At 45.0% G+C, this 23,540-nt stretch overlaps 1 protein-coding gene across 7 annotated transcripts in view; it reads right to left on the bottom strand.

Annotated features, from left to right (window-relative positions):
• PIK3AP1 (phosphoinositide-3-kinase adaptor protein 1) overlaps positions 1-23,540 on the bottom strand; it is a 127,676-nt gene that overhangs the window by 49,281 nt on the left and 54,855 nt on the right. For all 7 annotated transcript variants that reach the window (XM_028098478.2, XM_028098477.2, XM_028098476.2 and 4 more), the window contains 6 exons: positions 13,836-13,972; positions 11,278-11,422; positions 8,627-8,769; positions 8,361-8,493; positions 6,149-6,345; positions 3,375-3,564 (listed from right to left, as the gene is read on the bottom strand). In XM_028098478.2, coding sequence (XP_027954279.1) covers positions 3,375-3,564; positions 6,149-6,345; positions 8,361-8,493; positions 8,627-8,769; positions 11,278-11,422; positions 13,836-13,972 — 945 coding nt within the window. The remainder of the gene's footprint in view (positions 1-3,374; positions 3,565-6,148; positions 6,346-8,360; positions 8,494-8,626; positions 8,770-11,277; positions 11,423-13,835; positions 13,973-23,540) is intronic.

Below are 23,540 nucleotides of genomic sequence, written 5' to 3'. Positions count from 1 at the left end.
GAAACACAAATCAAATCAGGTCTAGAATCAGAATATTCAGAGTTTATATGATCCGGCAAATGAAAAATGCAGTGAGCTTCCTTTCCCCATCCTCAAAGCAGCCAAATTCTACAGCCTGCCTATTGGTGGCCTCCTCCTGGCTCCAGGGCAGGCAGAATCCCCCTGACCCCGTGTAACTTTACACCTCACCAACAGCCACAAACCAGGCTCACTCCATAGCCCTCCACTGCCTTGGGAAGAGCTGGAGAGGTTCACTGCTCCCGCTGTGTGTGGCTGCCTTTAGCATAAGCGCAGCTTTCCACTGGGTTGGCGCTTCCAGGGGGATAACAGGTGTTAAGGCTCTGTGTCAACACAAAACAGCCAGTGAAGTGGGGCATTCTTTAACTGTTCAACTGCCGCACAGTAAGGACACAGGAGGAAATGCTGATACACAGTCTCAGGCTTCCCAAGTAGGTTCCAGTTGTCCTTCAAATGTTCTTTTGTGAATGGGTCTCAGTTCCAGATTGGAAAGGACAGTGTATTGGCCCCTCTTGTGACCCCAACCCCCAGAAGTGGCAAGCAGCTAAAACACAGGAGATGCTCCAGAAATGCCTGTTGGGCCCCCCGGGGAGACAGAGGGAAGTGCAAGTGCCGAGGGCACCAGGGGCCGCTTGGTGAGCGGACCTCAGGGCCGGGGCTGTGGCAGCTAGCTGGCTTCTTTAGAAGAAACCAGGACTAACACTTAACGGCGTTCGATGGAGATTTCCAGCCGGGAGTAAAGAATATGGCTCTAGAGACAGAGACCTGAGCTCAAATGTGAGCTCTATCACTTATCCGCTGTGAGACTCTGGGAATGTCGTTCAACCTCTCTGTGCCTCAGTTTTCTCATTTGTAAAGTGGAGGTTCATCAAAGCATTCTTATGTGTCTTGAAGGATTCAGAGAGATAGAGGATGTGGATGGGGGGATGATGCCTGCTTTCCTCGCCCTCCCCGCCGGGTCGTGACTCATTCGGGAAGAGCTTCTACCAGCAAGTCCAGTCCTCCCCGTCAGGTGCAGGAAGGGAGCTTCTACTGAGCTTTCCCGCATTCTCCCCGCTCCCCAAAGGGCAGCCAATTGAACTAGCAAGCACCTAACAACGACTGGACCACAGCTTCCAGGTGCTGCGGCTGCCATGTCAAAGTCTGCCTCTGGCCCCTGACCTGCCCACACCCCCTACTCCAAGGCACCTTCTTGGCGCCTGCTCTTCTGTTCATGGGTGGGAAACTCAAGCCCACCCCCCTGCCCCGTGCACCCAGAGCCCCTCTGTCTTCTTCTCAGGCTGAAAGCTGGCAATAGCCCGTTCCAGCCCCTTCCAGAAAGCCCTTCGTCAATAAAGCTGATACACAGATGGGTATTTGTCTCACCTTTCTTGAATCTGTTGGATAGCCCAGAGGGAAGGAGGGCTGTGTCAGGCAGTGTTTCAGAATGCTTAGCATTTCATAGCAAATGGTACTGACATGTTAAGAAGGTTCTTTGAGGGCCCATGGTGGGTCCTCCTGCTCCAACACCGTGCACGGAAGTCCAACATTATTTGGATCAGTAGTTCTCAAGGACGGTGGCACTGCCCTCTAGGGGAGGCTTGGAAAATCTAAGAGGGGGTTTTAGGTTGTCACCATGATGGAGGGACACTACAGTAGTTCCCCTCAGCCTCAGGGGCTACACGCCAAGCCCCCCAGGGGATGCCTGAAACCACAGATAGTACCAAACCCTACATATACTATATTTTTTCCTATACACACATACCTATGATAAAGTTCCTAATTTATAAATTAGGCACAGTAGGAGATTAACAATGATAACTAAGAATAAAATAGAACAACTTTAACAATATACTGTAACAAAAGTTATATGAACCTGGTGTCTCTCTCTGTCCCCAAAATATTTTACTATACTTACCCTTCTTGTGATGACAGAAGATGATAAAATGCTTACATATGAGATAAATGACCTGGGCATTGTGACATAGCATCAGGCTAGCACTGACCTTGCGCAGACAAGTCAGGGGGAGGATCCTCTGCTTCTGGGTCACAGCTGACCACGGGAAAGTGAGACCTAAGGGGAGACTACTGTACCAGCCTCTAGCAGAAGCAGGAAAGACATAAACACTCTGCCATGTGCAGCGCTGTCCTGGACAAGGAAGCATTCTGTGCCCCTCGTGACTTCTAAATATTGCACTAGTCATACATATAGGTTAAAAAAAACAACTTATGATATACATTTACACATATATGTTCATTTGTACATATCTGTGCATATGTACGTGTGTATATTTCTTAATTTAGTATCAGTAGGTACGAAGAAAAATATGGACAAATAACCCCACCAAACTATTAGGAGCGCTATATTGGTTGGTTTTGGGTAGAGTCATATGGACTTTTAATAACTCGGTTATAACATTTCTATTTTGTTCCAAGTTTTTATAAGAATGTATTACTTTTACAATTGGAAACAACAAGTTAACCAAAAAATGGGCAAAATTTGTTAAAACAATTTACAAGAAAAATCCTGTCCTAAAGATATGATATTTTAGAAATAAGTTTACTATATATTCATCTATTAAAGTTAGGTTACCCAAAGAATCTGCTTATAAATTTCTGAGCCTGGAAACTAAACTGCTTCGTAGGTAAATACAATTCGTATTTCTGCATGGTTTTAAAGTGCACGGAATTTTCCAGGAATTCAATTAGTATGAAAGTGGAAAGGAGAGTGTGAGGAATCATTTACCATTTAGGAAAATCCAGGCACTGATGCCAACATTGCTGGTGGTATGCAAGTCGCCGATACAACAGACGTGCGTCGGTCGCTCAGCACTTGAGGCCATGGCATTGGCAGAGATTCTGAGTGTCGGGGTCTGCAGCTATTTCATTCCGTCCTCATGCGCAGGAATACCGAGCCCTCCCTCTCCTTTCACTTACCTTACATTTCCACCAGGGCATATATTTGATTTCTAAATTTTCACATGTAGGTGGGTTAGACGATATCTGAACGGCACGTCAGGGCACCAAAGGGGGCAATGTTCGCTACAGAAAGGGCCCATTGGGACTGACAGGGCTGAGAGCCATGGCCTTCGCCCCTCAGATCACAAGGCAAGGTGCCTCCATCAACTCGGACCTCCAGGCCCTTGCCTGCACTTTCCAGTCTCTCAGCAGCCACAGCAGAGGAAGTTTGGAGAAGGACTGTGCTTGTCACAGCACATGATGACAGCCCTAACTCTGTGTAAAACAGGATCTTCGTCTCTCTGGGGTGGGGCAGGGGTCAGCAAGGGACTTCCACCCTCCCCCCACACTGTCCAAGAGAAGTAAGAAAGCCATGTGTCAGCAGCAGGACGGAGGCGGAACTGGGCTGTGCTACTTACAGAGGTCTTCAGTGGCCGTGGGCACGAAGGCAGCCATGGACTCATAGAGCTCCTCGTCGCAGCCGGGGTTGAGGGAACACTTCATGAGCAGGTCTGTGGAGAGGTGGGCCATGGACTCATACACGGCATCAGCCTCCTCCCCTTGCATCAGTTCCTCTTTGATGTGACTCTTCAGCATGTCCACAGTTTCCTGAAAGGGAAAATGGGACTCAGAGGCGCCCGGGGACACTCTGGCCTTCTGGGTAGAGCGAGGCCTTCGGTGCGCTTGGGACAGGCAAAGAGGAAAGGTTCACATGGGTCAGCGTTCAGCTGTCCCACCAGCCTGAAAGCTCCTGGAGGCCAGGCTCCGAGTCTTTGTTTGTTTTCTGTGTTTTGTTTTAATCTTTGTATCTCTTCCCAGTGCTCAGCACAGGGTCATGCAGACAAGAGACGGGCATTAAATGTCCAATGAGCATAGGGTACAAATTAAAGACTTCCTCATGAGCACCTCCTATGGGTCAGGTACAATGCCAGGTGTTTGCCTACACATTACCTCACATCATCCTTTCCACAGCTGCTTGAGAAAGTTGCAATATTCCCTAGTTCACACATAAGAAAACCACAGCTCAGAAAACCCTAGTACCTTACTCAAGGGCGTGCAATCCTGCCTCTGACCTTTCTACTCCACCTCGGTTCCTCCAAAGGAAACAACTGATCCCCAAGGCTGTAACCCTCACTGACCAACCAGATGGAAATCCAAATGGGCTAAACAGGGCTGCAGCTAAGATGTTCTTGCCCTCATGTGTAGTCAGACGGCTCTCAGAAGCCCACTGCCTAGTCCTTGTTCCTTCCAGCAGGCTGCTCGCCAGTGCCTCCCTTGGTTTCACATGCTGCGTGCCAAGAAGAGAGAGGGCCTTGGCGGAAGTGACCCGCAGTAGGACAGGCTGCCCCTGTCCTTCTGCCTTCCTGTGGTGGTAAAGCCAGAAAGCTGGCCTCTCTGAAACCCTGCACAACTTTTCCTGGTAAGAAACTTCGGTGTTTCACAATCCTCATTTCAGCATCAACCAGCAAAAATTCTCATTTTCATCATCGCTACCTCAAGACAGCTAATCTGCTATTGACATAGTGTGTTGGTTTTCTGATGAGACTGGCCCAGGTGACAGCTGTGAAGTGCTTGGAGACTCAAGGTCTGGCATTTGTTTTCGATGTGGTGGAAAGCGGAAACGGGACAGTTCCCAGAGGTTGCAAAAACATGCAGGGACCTTTTGGTAGCAATGCTGAAGATGCACTGGCTGAAGGTGATTATGGTTGGAGAACTGGATTAATTTCGGTGCAAACTGAAAAGCCATCATTCCACTTCCCTGTTACGTAAATTAAAATAACAAGCCCCAGCATCGGCATCAAACTAGGTTCCTGTCCTATCCCTTGCTAGAGTGTGATCCGGCCACAACTATTCCGCGTTCCCAAGCCCTTCTCCTCGTTGGTTACAGACAGATAACGATACTGTCAACCTCCAAGGATTGTGGTGAGCATTAAGTGAATCATGGCATTTGCTAATCAAGTAAATTCAATAAATAGTAGTCACGACTGTAAACACAGTATGTCCCCAATAAAAACTACTGGTGTGGAAATGATATACTGCATTTTATACATCTGTGCCTTTAAAGTAAAGCTGAGTAAATACTCCGGACGGTGAGCACCTTTTAGCCTCATTTATGTCAGTGACGCCCAAAACAGACACTCATGCTATTCTACTCATTCAACACACTTAATCACCCCCAAACTGTGGGGGGCCCCCTCCACGCCTCAGCGAGTCGCTGCCTTGCAGACCGTCAAACACAGAGCTCGGAGTTAAGCTTCTGGGAGGTGTAGGCTCGCTCCTGTATGGAGATAGAGAGCAAGACTAGAACATAAAGACTAGGTCTTTATGGTTCCTTTTGAGGTCTCAGCTCCACGCGAGAGGCTGAGAGTCCCCACTGTGACTCGTGAAGATGAAGGAAAACCAGAAAAGGGTGGAGTCAGGAAGGGCAGGGGTCTCCAAGACAAGAGAAGCGATACTGGGGCATGGAGCAAAGCCCAGGCACAGGATGAGATTACACTCAAAGAAGTTCCCAGAAGTCAATGATCAAGGAGGACCTGGGGATCCAAAACCAGATGAGCAAATAAACTGGGCATATCTCTCTTAAGATCAGCAGAGGCTCAGAAAGAGACAGGCCATTAGCCTAAAGGGGAACCTTCCAGTTGGGCTCCGGGAAGCCTCCAGTGCAGAGCTTCGTTGTGGTCTCTGCTAAGGAAGGAACCAATCCTAACAGTTCACATGGACCTGACAGTGGGGGAGGCAGCTGGAAGCATTCCACCAAAGTGCCTTGGAGATGCGGGTGGGGGCAGGGAAGAGGGGTCAGCATCAACCTGCAGCAGATTCACTCTTTAAATGTCTCTGTAAATTCTTTCAAGGTGGACCTCAGTGCTTTGCAGACATTATTTCCTTTTATCCTGAAAACCACCCTATGAGCAGAACTAGCATTACCTTCCTTCTGCACTTAAGGAAACTAAAAGAAACAGGGTACGTGATTTGTCCAAAGTCACGTGGCTGGCAAGTGTTGGCCCAGGAATGTGGACCCAGGTCCTTGGGACTCCAGGGCGCATCTCTTAAGCCCACACATACTGGCCCTGCCAGAGAAGAGGCACATGGGCACACGCTAGGGATGAAATCCAACCGTGTCTCTAGCAAACAGTAAGCCCTAGGACCACACAGTGCATTTCCATTCCTGGGGCCTCTCCCGCCTTGACCTTACCACATACTCATCGATGAACTGCCGCAGGTCCCTGAAGCCGTGTTTCTCAGCAATGGTGTTGGGATAGTGGCCGTGCTTGTTGGCCACACTGTATGCCTGTAGGGCTCCTGGGCAGGTGAGCAACAAGGCAGTGAGGTTCTTCAGTCCGTACTTTGCAGCAAAATGCAACAGGGTGGGCAACTCTTCATCCCTCTGATCTGAAAAATTGTTCAGGAAAACAATGGACAAATAAGAATGAAGGCATGGGCACCCCTGTTCATGGAGACAAAGCTGGCAAGACTATCATGGCATCCAGCAGGCACTCAATCATTACTTCTTGGTTGAATGACCTAACAGCTGACAGCTTCCTTTGAGGCACAACTGAAGATTATGCCCTCAGATGACAGAAGAAATGATATGTTAATTAATTAGCAAATCTAATAATATTCTACCTTCTTTCTCTAAAAGGATCAGAGAATTCTGAAAAATAATACTAATTCAAAATATGCGGATTTTCTAAAGGCTTAAGTAGCAGCCACAAAGTACAACAGGAATCATGTTTTGACCTTCTCTGTAAATTTCACAGCACTTTATCACAATTGCTTTGTGCTGATTAAAAAAAATTAAGTCCATCTTCTTAGCTCTTATTCCAAATTTCATAAAGCATGCGAAGTAATCCTAGGTATGTTAATTAGCCTTTCCATGGCCCTTAGTTTTGAACTAGAAGATATTTCCAAACTATCTCAAAAGGGCTGGGAGGATTAATAAGATGGGATTCAGCGAGTTCTTTGTTTAGGACAGGTTTTGAATGTTGGCATTAATACACCTGAACCACAGGAAGTCCATTAACCCTCTGATTTATGGGAAACAAAGTACTCCTTAGGGTCACTATATCCCTATGACCTCCTCTGCCTACTAATATCTGGATCCATCAAGTTAAACTCTACCAAGAAAATAGACACATTTGTGTTGTGGAGTTGGGGACAAATCTTTCTTTTGTTTGTTCGCATAAAAGTTGATTTCTAAGCCCAACAGTGAAAGATAGACAGACATATACTTTTATGTACACACACACACACACACACACACACACACACATAAATATATTTGCATACAGATTTTTTTTTAGTAAAACAAACCCAGCTTCCTATTCACCAGGATATGATCCTTGGGATGAAGGGTCTGAAAAATGTCCCCAGGACCCCACATCGGCAGGCTGTGAAATACTCTTCCTGAGCCCCAAGTTCAACAACAGAGAATATTAACACTGCTGGAGGTAATGCAGGAACATTCCACAGTAGGAAAAGGGGGAGAGGCAATAAGAGAATGGCCTCAGGAGAAGGACCTGAGGGTAATATAACCCCACCCTTCTGGCTCTCTTGGCTTTGGAAGGATGGGACACAGGGCAGAGGGCAACCAGGTTCCATCATGCAATGTGAAGGAAGAGCGGTATCCACGGAAGCACCCTACCGGGCATCCTGTCAGCCCACCAGGCACCACCCCCACACGAGCCGTTATCCCAGCTCCCAGCATGTCACATGTGCACAGGAGACTGCTCCTCCCTCCCTGAACAAATGTTTGTTTCAATCCTACAATTAGCCACCCAGGCATTGCCTCAGCCCTCACTGTGCTGACAGCCTAGCAGAGAAGGCAGGCACAGCTAAGGAGAAAGAGTACAGAGGACACCCAACATTCCAGGGGAGCCCACAGCACGTAGACAGAACCTGCCGAAGGTTCCGAGAGGTCTTCTTGAGGAAGCGCTACCTAGGCCACTGTACGGAGGTGAAGAGAAGTTAGCCAGGTGCACAGCCACCAACGAGGACAGGAAGAAACTGTACTCCCATGAGTTCAGGTGGCAAGAGGCAGGGCAGAATTTTCATGAGGTGAAAGAAGTTCATACTTTCTGTAGAGCAGAGCCCAGGGACAGTGTAGAGAGAGATGAGGGCAGAAATGCAGCAGGAACCCCTTGGGAAGGGCTTGCAAACATGGTAAGGAGTTTGGACTTTATCTAGAAGGCAAATGGGAACCACAAAGGGTAATTTTTAGCAAGGGGTCGAGGTATTCAGATTTACAATTTAGAAGATTCTCTAGCTAGCTAGTGAAGGAATCATTCCCAAAGGATGAGCTGCAGAGCAGGAACCAGCAAGGTGCAAGCACAGGGTGACTGGATGCTGAGACCAACAAACTAGAATCAACCCACAGCTGGTTTCCTGAGGCTTGACTTTTGACTCACTTGTCATCATATCTCCTTCTTCCAGTTGGTTAATTCCAAAGAGGTGTAGTCCACTCGCAGGGATATTATTCTTCAGGGACTCAGTGAGCAGTTTATCAAGGGTCTCTGTGTTGTAGGGCACAATTTTAAAGGCCTGAACATAAAAGTGAAGAAGGTCAGGTCAGATTTTAAATCCAGCCATCTCCCATTCAGCAGATGCGAAGCTGAAGAACCACGAGCAGAAACGACATGTCCCCAAAACTCAGGCTTCCTTTCAACATCCTTACCTGACACATGAACTCCACGGGATTTGCAGCATTGGACAATAAATTCCCAATTTCTTCCATGTCAGTATAATAGCTGATCACAGTTTCACACACCACTAAATCCCCGGAATAGAGCTTCAAGGAAACATTCCCAGATGAGAGGCCTGAAGAGAAGAAACAAAAATACCACAAATGTGCCCAGGAAGAATAAGGGTCCAGGGGAAAGTGTCCATGGATTCACCTTAATGGGAAAGAAATTAACTGGGGGCTGGAAGAAAGATCTGGGAGGTAGGCCGGGGAGAGAGAGGTGAGGGGAAGGGTAGAAACAGGAAGTGAGGGACGAGCACCTGAGAGGCCTCTGAGTCAGCGGAATTGTCCTCATTTGTGTTTGCAATTTAATTTTTGGAAAATTTTCATCTGTGTTGTTTGCTACAGTAGGCCCAGGACCATGGCAAACAGGAAGAAGAGTTGAGTTTAAAGCACTTTCTACAGAGGTCACTGGTGGTGACAAGGTGGGAAAGATCCTGGCGGGTGGAGCTCAGTGCTTCCCCGACACTGGACTTGGGATAACTGATTCACTGGCTCTGTTGCTGTCATGACTATGTGCTCTTTAGCTCTTCTCCACCACAGGAAGGGGTTTTGAGGGGGAAAGAAAAAATTAAAAATACACCAACCACAAAGATTCGATTCACAAAAGAGGAAATGCAACAAGTAGAGAACAGGGAAAAATAGCCTCTGCTAGTAATCAAAGAAATGCAAATTAAAACAATGGGCTACTCCTTCAAAAGGCATCCAATTAGCAAAGATATTTAAAAATGATAATGCCTAGTGTTGGTGATGGCACAGCAAACTCCACAGGACTAGTATTTCAGAAAGCAAGTAAGCCCTGTTTTTTTTCCAGGATCCTGAAAAATGCCTGGCATTTGGGGCGCCTGGGTGGCTCAGTCATTAAGCGTCTGCCTTCGGCTCAGGCCATGGTCCCAGGGGGATCGAGCCCTGCATCGGGCTCCCTGCTCAGCGGGAGGCCTGCTTCTCCCTCTCCCACTCCCCCTGCTTGTGTTCCCTCTCTCATTCTCTGTCAAATAAATAAATAAAATCTTAAAAAAAAAAAATGCCTGGCATTTCAGAGGCTCCATCTTGAGGAAATACTCCTCAATCCATGCAAGCATAAAGAGGCTTGATATATCAGAATTTAAAACAATAAGAAGACACTAAGAAATCAGAAATGACATAAATCCATAACAACGAGGAGGCGAAAAATTAAAAGATGATACTTCTTTTTAATGGAGTATGATGCAGCTTTAAACAAGATGATTTATAAGATACAAGTCCAACACAAGGAACTGGTTTTATAAATTATGATACATCTATACAAGGGATTAGCTTGCGACCAGTAAACATTATGTTGTAAAAGAATATTTATTAACATGGGAAAATACTCATAGGTATCTTCCAGGTAACGAAAGTGGCCTAGGAAACTATACGAAGCTATGTAGTAGATACAGAAAAATACAGAAATCACTGATTTCCTTTGGGGCATACAGGCAATTTTCTATTTACTTTCCTTTACCTTGGCTGTCTTCTTCAACTTTTCAGTATTGAGCACACATAACTTTTATAATAGAAAAAATATGTTATAAAATGGAAAGTTACACGGGGGCACCTGGGTGGTTCAGTCAGTTGAGGGGTAAGCGTCTGAGGGTTAAGCGTCTGCCTTCGGCTCAGGTCAGGATCCCAGGGCCCTGGGATGGAGCCCCGCATCGGGCTCCCTGCTCCGCGGGAAGCCTGCTTCTCCCTCTGCCTGCAGCTCCCTCTGCTTGTGCTCTGTCTCTGTCTCTGTCTCTCTCTCTCTCAAATAAATAAAATCTTTAAAAAAAAAAAAGTTACAAAGTCCACATAACAGCATGGGGCAAAAGGATGCTAAGAGAATAAATATAAGATTATATCAAGAAAAACAGAATATTGAAAACAACTGTTTTTAAAATTGTGAACAAAAAAGTCTGATGAATTTTTTTCTATTTTTCTCTAATTTCAAAAAAAATTTTTATTTATTTTTTTAATATTTTATTTATTTATTTGAGAGAGAGACAATGAGAGATAGAGAGCACAAGAGGGAAGAGGGTCAGAGGGAGAAGCAGACTCCCTGCCGAGCAGGGATCCCGGGACTCCAGGATCATGACCTGAGCCGAAGGCAGTCAGCTGAGCCACCCAGGCACCCTCAAAAAAATTTTTTTTAAAGATTTTATTTATTTGAGAGAGAGAGTGAATGAGAGAGAAAGCACGAGTCGGGGTAAGGGACAGAGGGAGAGGGAGAAGCAGACTCTCCCACTGAGCAGGGAGCCTGACGTGGGGCTTGATCTCAGGACCCTGGGATCGTGACCTGAGCTGAAGGCAGACACTTAACCAACTGAGCCACTCGGGTGCCCCTCAAAAAATTTTAATATATTAACTTCGTAAGGATAAAAAAATTTTACAATATCCATCTTTTCCCCATTGCACATGTATGTTTCTGCAACTTCCTTTTCCTTTAAATAGAACATGCCAACCAGATCCAAATCTTGGCTGTCACTTTTCTCAGTTGCTAAATAAAGACAGGACAAGTAAAAGAAAGCAAGAGTGGGCCTCTTCCTGAACAGGATGCCTGATTTCCGGAGGTAGACGGAGCTACTTACTGGGGGCTTTCACGGAAACGGTGTATTCATTCTCCAGCTTGGCTTCCACCCTGACTGAGGGAGAATCCTCAGGGGAAAATTCTGCTTCTGTTGTCACCCTCTCATCCAACTTACATCTCACAATGACGTAGACAGTGGTTTCCACCTGGAATAGGAGACCAGTCAGTGTCCCCTCCCCCTCCTGGGTGCCCCATCAGGGTGCTGGGCAGAGGGTCTCCTGTCTCCCGGAGCCCCAGCTCTATCCAGTGAGGCTGTCCCAGAGCAGGGTGGGGTCTGCAGTCCAGCACTGGGCCTGACTGCCATGGGTCCCAAAGAGACAAGTTACAAAGACTGAGAAGTGAACGTTTATAAACCTTTATAACAATTTGATGCGAGTAATTTTATGTCTGTTGAATCTAATGTAATAATTTAAAATCCTGGGGCTTGTATTTCATCTTTTTATTTCATTTTTATAGCATTTCTTTTTTATTGCATTTTATAAAATCGTTGGTGCATGGCAGAATTGGGAATTTTGAAAAACAAAATAAAATGAGTCTTCACAGATAGTTTGAGAAGCACTATGCTGACATGAGCCTGGCTACTCAATGGGAAGCCGGTGGACTGACAGCACTGGAAGTGGATTCAAAATGCAAAATGCCAGGCCCCTCCTGGCCCCACTGAACCATCAAAGTCTGAATTTTACCGAGACCCCCAGGTGACTCACATGCACCTTACGATGTGAGAGGCACCAGCCTAGAGAAGCCCTCTTGGGTTCTGCTTCTTACGCTGTTCTTGAAAGGGCACAAATACCTTATTGGAGGACTGATTTTCCCCAGGCATGGAACCATCCAATAGCTATATCACCTTGCTTGAAGGTCTCCTGCCAGACCCGCCACATGCAATGATCTTGTTTTACTGGGCTCATTAAGTGGGGAATGGGCCTCTTAAGACTTGAACTGATAAGGACAGGCCCTCCAAAGAGCGGGGGCCGGGGGGGAGATTTCCGGTCATTGCTAATCTCCAAATGTTCATCCTTAGATTCTACTATAAAGACCTCATAGTAGCCCTTCAGGACAAGGGCCACCATTTCACAACAGGTGAGGGAGAGGCTAGGTCCTGGCTTCTGGAGGCTGCTGAGGCTAAATGTGAATGTGTTTGTGGTGGTCCTGCCTCCAGCTGCAGGCCCCGCCCTGTCCCGCCTGCTTCTTCTCCCAGGCAGCATGGGAAGTCAGAGAGAATGAGTGTGCCCTCTCTGTTGACAGCAGGATCCAGCCCCAGCCTGGCCACTCCAGGATCCAGAGACCTAGAGAAGGCCACAAGCCGAATCCTGGAAGCCAGGACAAGAGAAAGAACGACAGTCTGGAGAATCAGGGAGGTGTGTGAAGGGCGCCATTCTTCAGTTCCAAACACCCTCATTCACAGGTGCCCACCAGCCAGTCTTAGGATGACAGGAGTGCAGGGAAGACAGGAAGGCATACAGAGAGACTGGAAACTGAAATGCCCACAAAGTCCTGGCCAGTGAGGAGGGGGCATGAAGTGGGCTGCGAAGAAAGAAAAGGCAGTGGTGGGAGATGTGAACTAGGGGATGCGTGCATCATCTAATGGGCTGCTGGGCCCGGCCATGCACCTCAGGCCTGGTATTACCAGATCCTGATTCAAAGGAAGCTGGGAATCGATTTTCATGCCTAATTTTTTAAAAACACTGTGCAATCGAAACCCAACATGTCTATGAGCTCAATCTAGCCGCAGTCTGCAAAGCAGCAGTCTGCAATCCCCATGGAGGGAGTCCTTGCCCAACGCCTTGTGGCGTCAGGCTACATGGAAAACCACTCACAGGTGCAAGGAGGCTAGTACTTCCCATTGCCAAGGCTCCCATGCCCTCTTGTCCCAAGGACACCATGGTGGCAAAGTTAGTAAAGGGCTCATATCCACAGGGAAGCATTCTGCTGCTCTGAACTAGTATCACATATTTTTCATCAAGAAAGGAAAGATAATGAAAAACTACCAATTCTATGGTAGAATTCAAATGACAGTGGACCATCAATTGGGCCACCACATTCAAGTCACCTGTTAACATAGGTGCCACCCTGAAAATGTTAGTCACATTATGCTTTGGTGTTTATCTTATCCCTTTAGCAAGCAATATTGGCAAGTTTTAGCCAGCAAGCTTCAAGGCATTCACTTGGAGTACTGGAGTGGTCAGTTGATGGAGAGGCAGGCTTTCAAAATGCCCCCCACCCATCTTCTTCCTCCCAGCCTCAGGCTGGCAGGAACAGACCCAGGCCTCTACCTCCAGGGTTGGCCTAAGTGTCTGGTAAGGCTCATACCTGCCACATGCTCTGTGTTTCTGATCTATGAACTTAGAAAGTCTCGGATGACACACACTTTCCTGAGCTTGCCTCTCTCTTATTTAAAGGAGTGAGGTGTGCTCAAGTCCCAGGTACTGGGATTCCCAGGGCAGCTGATCTACAATGGAATCCCCAAGGGAAGGCTGAGATTACACTCCCTTTACTGCAAGAAATACATCCGTTAAAAAGGCCACGTTCTGCCACTGATCCACCAGCCCCACGAGTGCCTACCCCACAGCGAATACGGTCCGGCTGCACCACCATCAGGTTCCCAGGTGAAGTCTGCAGTGGCAGGTTCTGCTGCTTCAAGTAGGAAGGGACCTTCTCGTCCTCAGTCTCGGTGTCAGTGACTGAGTCACAGCCAGAATCTACAGAACAAAAGACATCACTGAATGGGAACACAAGGAAGGAGAACCGATGGGACGTTCCACCCCATGAAAGCCCCAAACATTACCAAATAGGAAATGGCTCTGAATGTCAAATAAATACAAGCTGAAGGGAGTGACTCAGGAAATCATGAAAAACAACCTACCGGGAAAAAGTCAATTACCCAGTAGGCCAAAGGATAGGGTGACAGCAAGAGGAAGACTGTGGAGAAGAAGGCCAAAAAGTCTGAAACAGGATGTTGCCCAAGGCTGCCAAGTCCAGTCTCAACCAGTGGGTTTCTGGAAGCTTTATCTCTAGGCTTCCTGCACTGCTGGCTTTGGTGGCTTCGAAGAAACAAGGCCACTTCTCCTTAGGTGGGGTCAAGCATGGGCTGTCCACTTAAAGGTCATGTTTTGAACATCAAGTAAAACCTGTGCTGTCCAGGAAGCCATTATTCCTCATGGCTAGCCAATGGACCCTCTCTGGAGCAACAGTGAAATGCAATCTTTTTCAACAAACCTTGGATCAGTGTAACTGGAGTTCCAGATTGGTACTCCAGCCAACACCTATACGGTGCACAGGCTCAGAGCAGGTGAGGGGGTGTGTGCAGATGTGTGGGGCATGGCACAGAATGAGATGATGCTGAGATGGTGTAAGTGGAACCTACCAGAGTTCTAAGGCAGGGGCTCTTAACCAGGGTTCATCAACTGATAGGCTGTGTACAAGATTCTATGTGTATGTGTGTTTGCCTATACTTCTCTGGAGATAGTCCAAAGCATTCATCAGATCCCCCAAGAGGAACAATATGGTTAAGAATAGTTAAGAGAAGAAAGGTTTATCTAGTCTCCTTCTTGGGCTTGCTCTTCTTCATTCCTAAACCACTTACAGAGCCAGCCAAACAAGTCAGGCACTGAGGGGACATGAAGATAAATGAGACATCAGTCCTGCCTTCTGAGAGCCCACAATCTAAAAGGGCAGGTCCAGTGAGAGGTAGGGGTTCTCTTGGCTGACTCCCACAAGGCTGGCCTCCCAGGGAAGGAGGTGGCCACCGGCAGAGCTCACAGCACTCAGTCCTAGTAGAATGCCGGGGTGGTGCATCAGGCCATTGATGTGTCCCCAAGAAAGCTGCACCCATAGGCTTGCACACTAGACCTCAGGTCATACCAGGGGAGAGGCTGTGCTCCCATGACCATGAAGGCTGAGGTGGTGGAGCTGCGCTAAGGGGGCAAGGCACCATCGTGTCCTATTGCTGTAACTGTGAGGCAAGGACCTCCAGGACCTGCTCAGGCTGGGGAGAGGACCAAGGCTTCCCAGATATGCAGCTTACAAACCCCACAGCCTTGGACGGTGGTCTCATCCTAGAGCCTGACATCTGTCAGCTGACAGATGCCTCTGCACGGCCCCAGACTGTGATGGGAAGGAGGCACACTCCTGCTGCTCTTCCCCTCTCTGGGATTTCCCCCATGACTCACTATTCCACAAGGCCTGGCAGACGCAGCCAGGTCTCTGACCTTGCTTGCACAACAGGAATCCCAGCAGAATTTAGTGCTAAGAGACAAGGCCAAGAACCCTGGGAGTTCCCAGGAGGGTTGATACTGGTTTTCACTAGGTATCAGAGCCATCAATCTGCTATAGCTCTCCTTTCCTTTCCAATCCTACAGACTCCTTTATCAGTGCTAATTATCCCCCTCAAAGGCTAACTGCAGTATCCTCCCTGCCTCCCTGCTCTCCAGCCATGTTAACGGAGGCTGCCATTTTCTCCGCCGGATCTGCCCTTCCCTGCTGCCTTCTCTCCTTGATGGGTGACTCCTACAACAGCCAGGACCCATCCCCATGGACAGAGCCATACACACCACCCAAGCAACAACCACCCACTAAGGGAGCCTGTTTAGGAAAGAGCCAAAAAGATCAGTGATAATTAATATTCTTCTTCTGAATAATTATATCACATCCAGCTTTAATATTTTATTACTAGATGCCTGAACCATCTCATTTTTTCCATTTCTTAGGTTCTTCCTGGATAAGAAAATAACCTCATTCACTTAAAACACCCATTCAGTTACTTAGAACTGCAAGAAGTTCCCTGGAATTCCTCCAGAATTGTTCAGACCCTACCCTGAGCAGTCCAGTGCCAGGCATCAACTCTTGCCAATTCCCTATTCTATTTTACAGGCATAAGCTCCTTGGGACAGACCCACTGTACAGTCGTCCATTGCTTAAAAAAAGAAAAACTCTTCATTTCTCCCAAATTACTGATCTATTATTAGTCAGCTGGCCAAAGAGTCAAAGCTCTAGAAAATATACTGAGGAAACAAAAGAGAAAATATAAATAAGCCAATGACAAAGACATGATAATGACAGATATGGAGATGAATTTTAGAAACATACTGACATGAAAACTCTATGCTAAGAATTTTTAAAATTTCCCATACAATTTTTATAGAAAAATATTAATTACCAAAATTGTCTCAAAACAAGTAGAAAATCTGACAAAATCAATAATCATGGGGAAAAAAAACTTCCTCAGTTTTCAAATAAAATTCAGAGTACAAGCCACATAACCCCTCTTCTTGCACTGAATTTTAAATTATAGTTGCAATAATGTTCTTCTTTATAATATCCAATTTCCTATCTAGGAAAATTCCATTTATATAGGTTTTATGCCTCTTACTAAAATTTAAAAAACAATAAAGTGTAGTCATATTTTATACTACATTTATAAAAAATTAAACAGCAATTAAATACAATGGAGAACCCCAAAATCAAGCTTCATTCTCATAAAAACTTAATATGTGATAAAGAAAACATGAAAAATCAGTATAGAATAAAGAAAATGGTTGGTGAGAAGAATGACTCGGCAGGTGGTGCTGGAAAAAGTTACCTATTTGGGGAGGGAGGATGAAGAGCCAGAGGGACTGTTTAGATGTCTCCTAATTCTCATATATCCCCAAATAGAGCTTTGATGGATTATAGACTGAAGTGAAAAATAAAACAGATTTTAAAAATTAAAAAGATGAGGGGCGCCTGGGTGGCTTAGTCGGTTAGTCGGGTACCTTTGGCTCAGGTCATGATCCCAAAGTCCTGGGATCAAGCCCCATGGGGTTCCCTGTTCAGTGGGGAATTCTCTTCTCCCTCTCCCTCTGTTCCTCCCCCTGCTCATGCTCTCTTTCTCTCTCAAATAAATAAATAAAATCTTTTAAAAAAATTAAAAAGGTGAAAATTTTATCATTGGTTTAGGAAAAGATTTGTTCATCTTAAACAACCAAAGAAATACAATCTAGACAAGCAATAGGGTTGGTATGAATTTAAAACTTTAGTAAACAAAGTTTTAAAAACCTAAAATCTAAATTATATTGCTTTGGCAGCATTAGTCATAATACCCAAGGGTGGAAACAGCCCAAATGTCCCTCAAGTAACGAATGGATAGACAAAGCATGGTATATTATTCAGTCATAAAAAGGAATAAAATATTGAACACTGAAAACACGATGCTGAGGGACGTCTGGGTGGCTCAGTCGGTTAACAGTCTGTCTTCGGCTCAGGGCATGATCCCAGGGTCCTGGTACTGAGGCCCATATCGGGCTCCTTACTCAGCAGGGAGCCTGCTTCTCCCTCTGCCTGCCACTGCCCCTGCTTGTGCTCTCTTTCTCTCTCTCTCTGGCAAATAAATAAATAAAATCATTTAAAAAAAAGAAAGAAAGGAAAAAGGAAAACATGATGCTGAGTGAAAGAAGCCAGCCACAAAAGACCACATACTGTGTGATTCCAAATATATGATATGTCCATAGGAAGCAAATCTATAGAGACAAAAAGTAGATTAGTGGTTGCCTAGGGCTGGGGGGCTTGGTGAGAGAGTTGGGCTTGGGGGATGATAGTTAAGGGTACGCAGTTTCCTTTTTGAGGGTATGAAAATATTCTAGAATTAATTATGGTGATAGCTGCACAAGTCTGTGAATACTCAAAAAAATCCACTGAATTGTACACTTTAAATCGGTAACTTGTTTGATGGAATGAGCACTGGGTGTGATATGCAACTGATGAATCACTGAACTCTACCTCTGAAACTATTAACACACTATACGGTAATTAATAGAATTTAAATAAAATTTTGAAAAAATGGGTAACTTGTATGTTATATGAATTATACCTCAATACAGTTGTTAACAAAAAATCCAATGGCAAATCACAAACTGGTTTAAAATTTGAAACAAACATGCCAATAAACATTAGCCAAGGGGCTAATCTCCTTAATAAATGAAGAGATCATAGAAATCTCTTTAAAAACACCCAATAAGTAGATAATTCACAAAGGAAGAAATACAAATTACCTCCCCATCTAAAAAAAGAAAAAAAAAACATTCATTATCACTGATTATCATGGAAATGAAAATAAAAATTACATATTACTCTTCTACCTTTTCAAATTAGGAAATGTTTGAAGGCAAGGGAAGACAGATAACTTACTCTCATTTGATGCTGAGGGAAGTATAAACTGATAAGATCTTTCTGGAACAGTGTATGTCTATATACAGAGAAAGAGAAAGTCTTTAAAATGTTCATATCTGGGGCGCCTGGGTGACTCAGTCGTTAAGCGTCTGCCTTCGGTTCAGGTCATGATCCCAGGGTCCTGGGTTCGAGCCCCGCATCGGGCTCCCTGCTCGGCAGGAGGCCTGCTCCTCCCTCTCCCACTCCCCCTGCTTGTGTTCCCTCTCTCGCTGTGTCTCTCTCTGTCAAATAAATAAAATCTTTTAAAAAAATAAAATAAATAAAATGTTCATATCCTTTGGCATATAATTCCACTAAAAATTTCTCTTAAGTAGGAAAATAAATGTTCAAAATGCAGATAAAGACAATGAACCAAGATGTCTGCTAAATCATTCTTTGCATCGGTGAAAAGTGGACAACAACTTCACTGTCTGATGAAAGAATATTTAAAAATACTATTTTGGGGACATCTGGGTGGCTCAGTCGGTCAAGCATCTGCCTTTGGCTCAGGTCATGATCCCAGAGTCCTGGGATCAAGTCCCGCTTCGGGCTTCTTGCTCAGCATGGAATCTGCTTCTCGCTCTGCCTGCCCCTCCCCCTGCCTGTACTCTCTCTCTCTGACAATAAAATCTTTTAAAAAAAAATATTATTTTCAAAGAGTTTCAAGTAGAAGCTATGACATTATGTTAAGCAACAAAGCAGGATATAAAACCATATATCTTATAGTGTAGGGTATAACTATATAAAGAGAAATGCATTGAAAAGGTCAGAACAAAATCTGTGCTTGGCCCACCTTCTTCCCTCCCTCTTTTCTTCCTTCCTTTCCACCTTCCAACCTTTCTCCAGAGTTTATACAAGGAGAAAGCACTTGGATAATGGGGGTTGGGTAAAGAGAAAGCAGCCACTGAATCTTGTGGTGAATCGTGTCACTAGCTTGGCACAAATGAGATCGACCCTAACAGTACAACACTTGGCAGATATTCCCCAGCGTTCAGATGGGCCATATAAACAGTTCCTTCCAGTAGGTCTATTCATTCAGTCACCTGAAATGAATTCACTCCTGGCAGCTAATTCATTTGAGGAAGTCAGGCAAGATGCCATTCATCCTGAGGCTGATTCTGGAGTCTGACTGACAACACCACCATTTACCCACAGCTGCCTCTTCCAGGGCCCGCTACAAGACTGGGCTGGGGGCCCCCGCCCACTTCAGCACACCCAAGTTTTCCTTGAAGGAAATTCTAACCCAGGCATAAGCATCACTGAAACCCACCTGACAGAGATGGCACCAAGCTTGGCCACTTAAGGATGCAGATCCCTTGTGACCCTCCCCACCTTGAAGATAAGGTGCTGTGCTGGGACTCAAATAAGAAATGTTTGAGTGAAGGCACTCTGAAAACCCTGAGGATCCCCCTAATGTAAAATATTATTAAGACACCAATACTGTCCTCACTCCTTTAACATTGAACAATATTCTCTCAGCTTTTATGAGGTCCACAGGAACTCTGGAGAAATTCTAGACAAAGACTTTCTTGGTGCATCTGGCTCCCCAAAGTCTCTTCTATAAAGGACCCATATGGCAAATACTCCTTGGATTCAGAGGCAGGAAGTTTGTCTCTTCAGAGAACTTGCCTGTTTTCTCCCATTAGACCAGAACAGGCTAATGTGGGATGTTTCACTTTTTGCCCTTGCTGCCAGATAACTGACTGACAGTTTTGGTTCTTAACTCCTGTTACGCTATCATCCAGGACCTTGGTCTTGCCTATCTGTCTTTTTTAATATTGTGTTTCATTTTGGAGGCTGCTCCAAATACTCTGGGGATTTGGGCCAGATGTGAATCCATGTTTCTCAAACTGGCATCTCCCAAAAGGCTTCGGATATAGTCCTTATGAGAATTTGTGCCCAGGCCTTTCATTTGGATGACAGTTCCTCTAAAATAAGATGCAAAGACATTCCAGATTATCAGGATGACCATGTTATAACTGGGTCCTGCCACAGGACTGTGGTGCATGCGTGTGCTCGAGTGCACGGGTGCATGTGTGTGAGTGTGTCCACAGCTAGGTGGTGCTATGCTAGATGTCAGGGGCCAATGAGGAAAGGAGAGAGGGGGCAGGGCGATAAAGGTAAAGGAGGCATCTGAGCCACATGAACACCAGAAGGTTTCCCTGTATACCACTTCATACAGAGAAATGTGGTGGGAGATCCAAGTCCCAGTATAACACAGGGGAGCTGCAACAAGCCCCCTCAGTGGAATGATCGAGCACCTCAGCCTCATGCCATGCTCATGATGTTGCTGCAATAAACCAGCATCATCTGGGAAAATGAGCCTGTCCGCGTGCCTTTTCTTTATTTCAAACCTATATTGGTATCTTGCTCATGTGTTGCTTTCAGAGTTGGGAAAGAACCCCAAACATAAGGAGATGAGTATGTTTATACATATTTAAAAATATCAGAATAATCTGTCAAGACTAAAGGTTCATAATTTTCTCCTTTACGAGGGAGTCTCTATATTGTTTGGGCCGACAAACTCCGTGAATTGTGACTGAAATGTGTGAGTGTGCAGCCGTACGGCCACCACGCGCCACGGAGCAGCTCTAACTCGGTGAGCGTGCTGGTGACGGACCCCTCCCTACTAATAATAACAACAGAAGTTACCCTTTATTGAACATTGTGGTGACTGCTTGATAGTCTTAATCTCATTTAATATGACAACACTGGGAGATAGGAATCAATACCTTATTCTCTTCTAATAGATGGAAACCCTGTGCCTGAAGGATGGAAGGCAGCGAGCCAGCGGGAATTCGCCCCCAGAGGTCCGTGCCCTGTCTGGTTTGTAGACGGGTGGAGGGCAGGAAGCAGCTCTCACTTGCTATTCCTGGTGTGGGGCTGTGGCTGCAGGGCAGGAGACACCATGCAGGCTTTCACTCACCGACGCCTGATGGTGCTGCCCTGTTCTGAGCCATGACGCTTGGTCTTGGGTTAGATGTGCTGTGACCTGCCACCAGAGCCAATAGGCACATGCCAAGGATGGGGTTTAAGTTAAGAGACACTGAACACCAATGGAATCAGCCAGGGTCTTGTGAGCTCAAGGGTCCTTGACCCAAGGCTGCATTCTCTTTCTTTCCAATTAAGTTTTCAGACCATTAAGTTTGCTCTTTTTTCTGTGCATTGTCTGGCACTCAGTCAGGACCACGGCTTTTTGACAGCCTGCAGGACGGCCAGAGAATGGTGCTTGCTGATCTTGGAGAGTTTTTTCAGAATATACAAGCTAACTTCTCTTGTAAGGTAATGCTAAGCTCTGAGAAAACCATAAACAAGGGTCATTCATTAAAACAACCATGTTTGTTGAGCATTTACTATATACCAGGAACCAGGCAAAACCCTTAACATTTATGATTCCATTTTATCACAACTAAGGGATTGATATGATTCTGCCCATTTCACAGATGAGAAAACTGGGGCACAGAAATCTAAGTAAGTCGTCCAAATCACATAGGTGCTTCCCGTATGAAAATGTAACCCCCAAATCCATGCTCTCATGCACTCTGGTAGTGTATTCCACACTGTGAACCATGTAACCTGCTGTATAGATGATTCCAAAGTGTACAGCAAATATTCAGTGACACTGAACCATATGGCAGAAAGCAATCCCCTTTCAATTTTTCCAACCCCACTTATATAGAGAAGAAGGCAAGCCTTCTTGCCTTCTTGCCTTAACCTTGTATGGTTAAGAGGATGCCTGGAATATCTCTTTCACATGCTTCTCTTTTTCTCCCGTGGTACTATGGTGAGGACAAGTCCTTAAGCCCACAGACTTCTTTCTGTAGGCATGAGTATCCAGTAGAACTTACCGGCGGCATTTACTATATACCATTGTTTATAGTACTTAATACCACTTATAAAACTTAATACCACCATTTGATTTTTTACTATCTTTATTTTTAAAGTTACCTTCTTCTTATATTAAGAAATAACCGGTTTTTCCACGATAGTGGCACAGTTTCCTTTTAAAATAAATTTACTTAAGTAAAAAACCATGAAATGACTCAAAGAAAATATTGTTGCTAGTACAATGGACATAGACTGTGGTAATGGCTGTGCAACACTGTGAATGTAATTAATGTCACTGAATTGTATACTTATAATTGGTTAAAATGACAAATATTAGGTTATATATATGTTGCCACATTAAAAAAATTGGTAATTTAACATACCAAAAAAAATTGAATTTTACACTTTAAATGGATGAATTGTATGGCATATGAATTATATCTCAATAAAACTTGTATAAATATAAATAAATATCTCAATAAAACTGTTAAAAACATAAATAAATAAATAAATAAATAAATAAATAAATAAATAAATAAATCTGTTGAAAAAGATGAACCAAAAACCATGTTGATGATTCTCAAATGACCAAAGTTTGAGGAAAGCTGAATTATGCTATATTGTTTCCATTCTGTTAAGCTAAATTTATTAGTGATGTTTAAAATAAGGTAAAGTGAAGGGAGGAAGGGAGGAAGAAGACCTGTAGCATAAACATGTGGAATTATTTTCTTCAAGTTTTAGATGAAAAGGAAAAAGAAAGTGAACAAAGAAAGAAATTAAGGAGACACATTTTAGCAGAGAATGAAAAACTTTCCACCAATCTAGCCCCAAATGGAATGAAACAGAAATGATCGTTGGGGCCGGTCCAGCTGGGGTCATTGGGGAATGTATATCCGTGGGCTGGAATGAAACAGGAGAAGATCATCAACTGTGTCCAAGATTTCCGGTGCAGCTGATAAAAGAAAGAGTGAAGAAGAGTCAAAGATTTCTTAGAAGAATACAGAAATGAAGAGCCAAGCAACCTAGGTGGCAGGGTCCATGAAAGAAAGGGGCCATGTTCCTTCTGCATTTGCATCTCGGGTCAGGAACCCAAATTTAACCGTCACACAGATGAGGCAGGAATATAGAGAGTTGCCTGAAGTCTGGAGAAACTTCCAGTGGCTTTCCCACTCAGGATGAAACTTCTCAAGTATTATGATTCTCACCCATCCTACCCAAGCCACCATGATGAAACTGTAAGACAAGATATCTGAAAGC

The sequence above is a fragment of the Eumetopias jubatus genome, unplaced genomic scaffold, assembly GCF_037043125.1.
Source record: "Eumetopias jubatus isolate StellerSeaLion01/CBP00866 unplaced genomic scaffold, mEumJub1_p1.0 scaffold_17, whole genome shotgun sequence".
NCBI lineage: Eukaryota > Metazoa > Chordata > Mammalia > Carnivora > Otariidae > Eumetopias > Eumetopias jubatus.
This window is presented reverse-complemented; position numbering and strand designations above follow the sequence as displayed.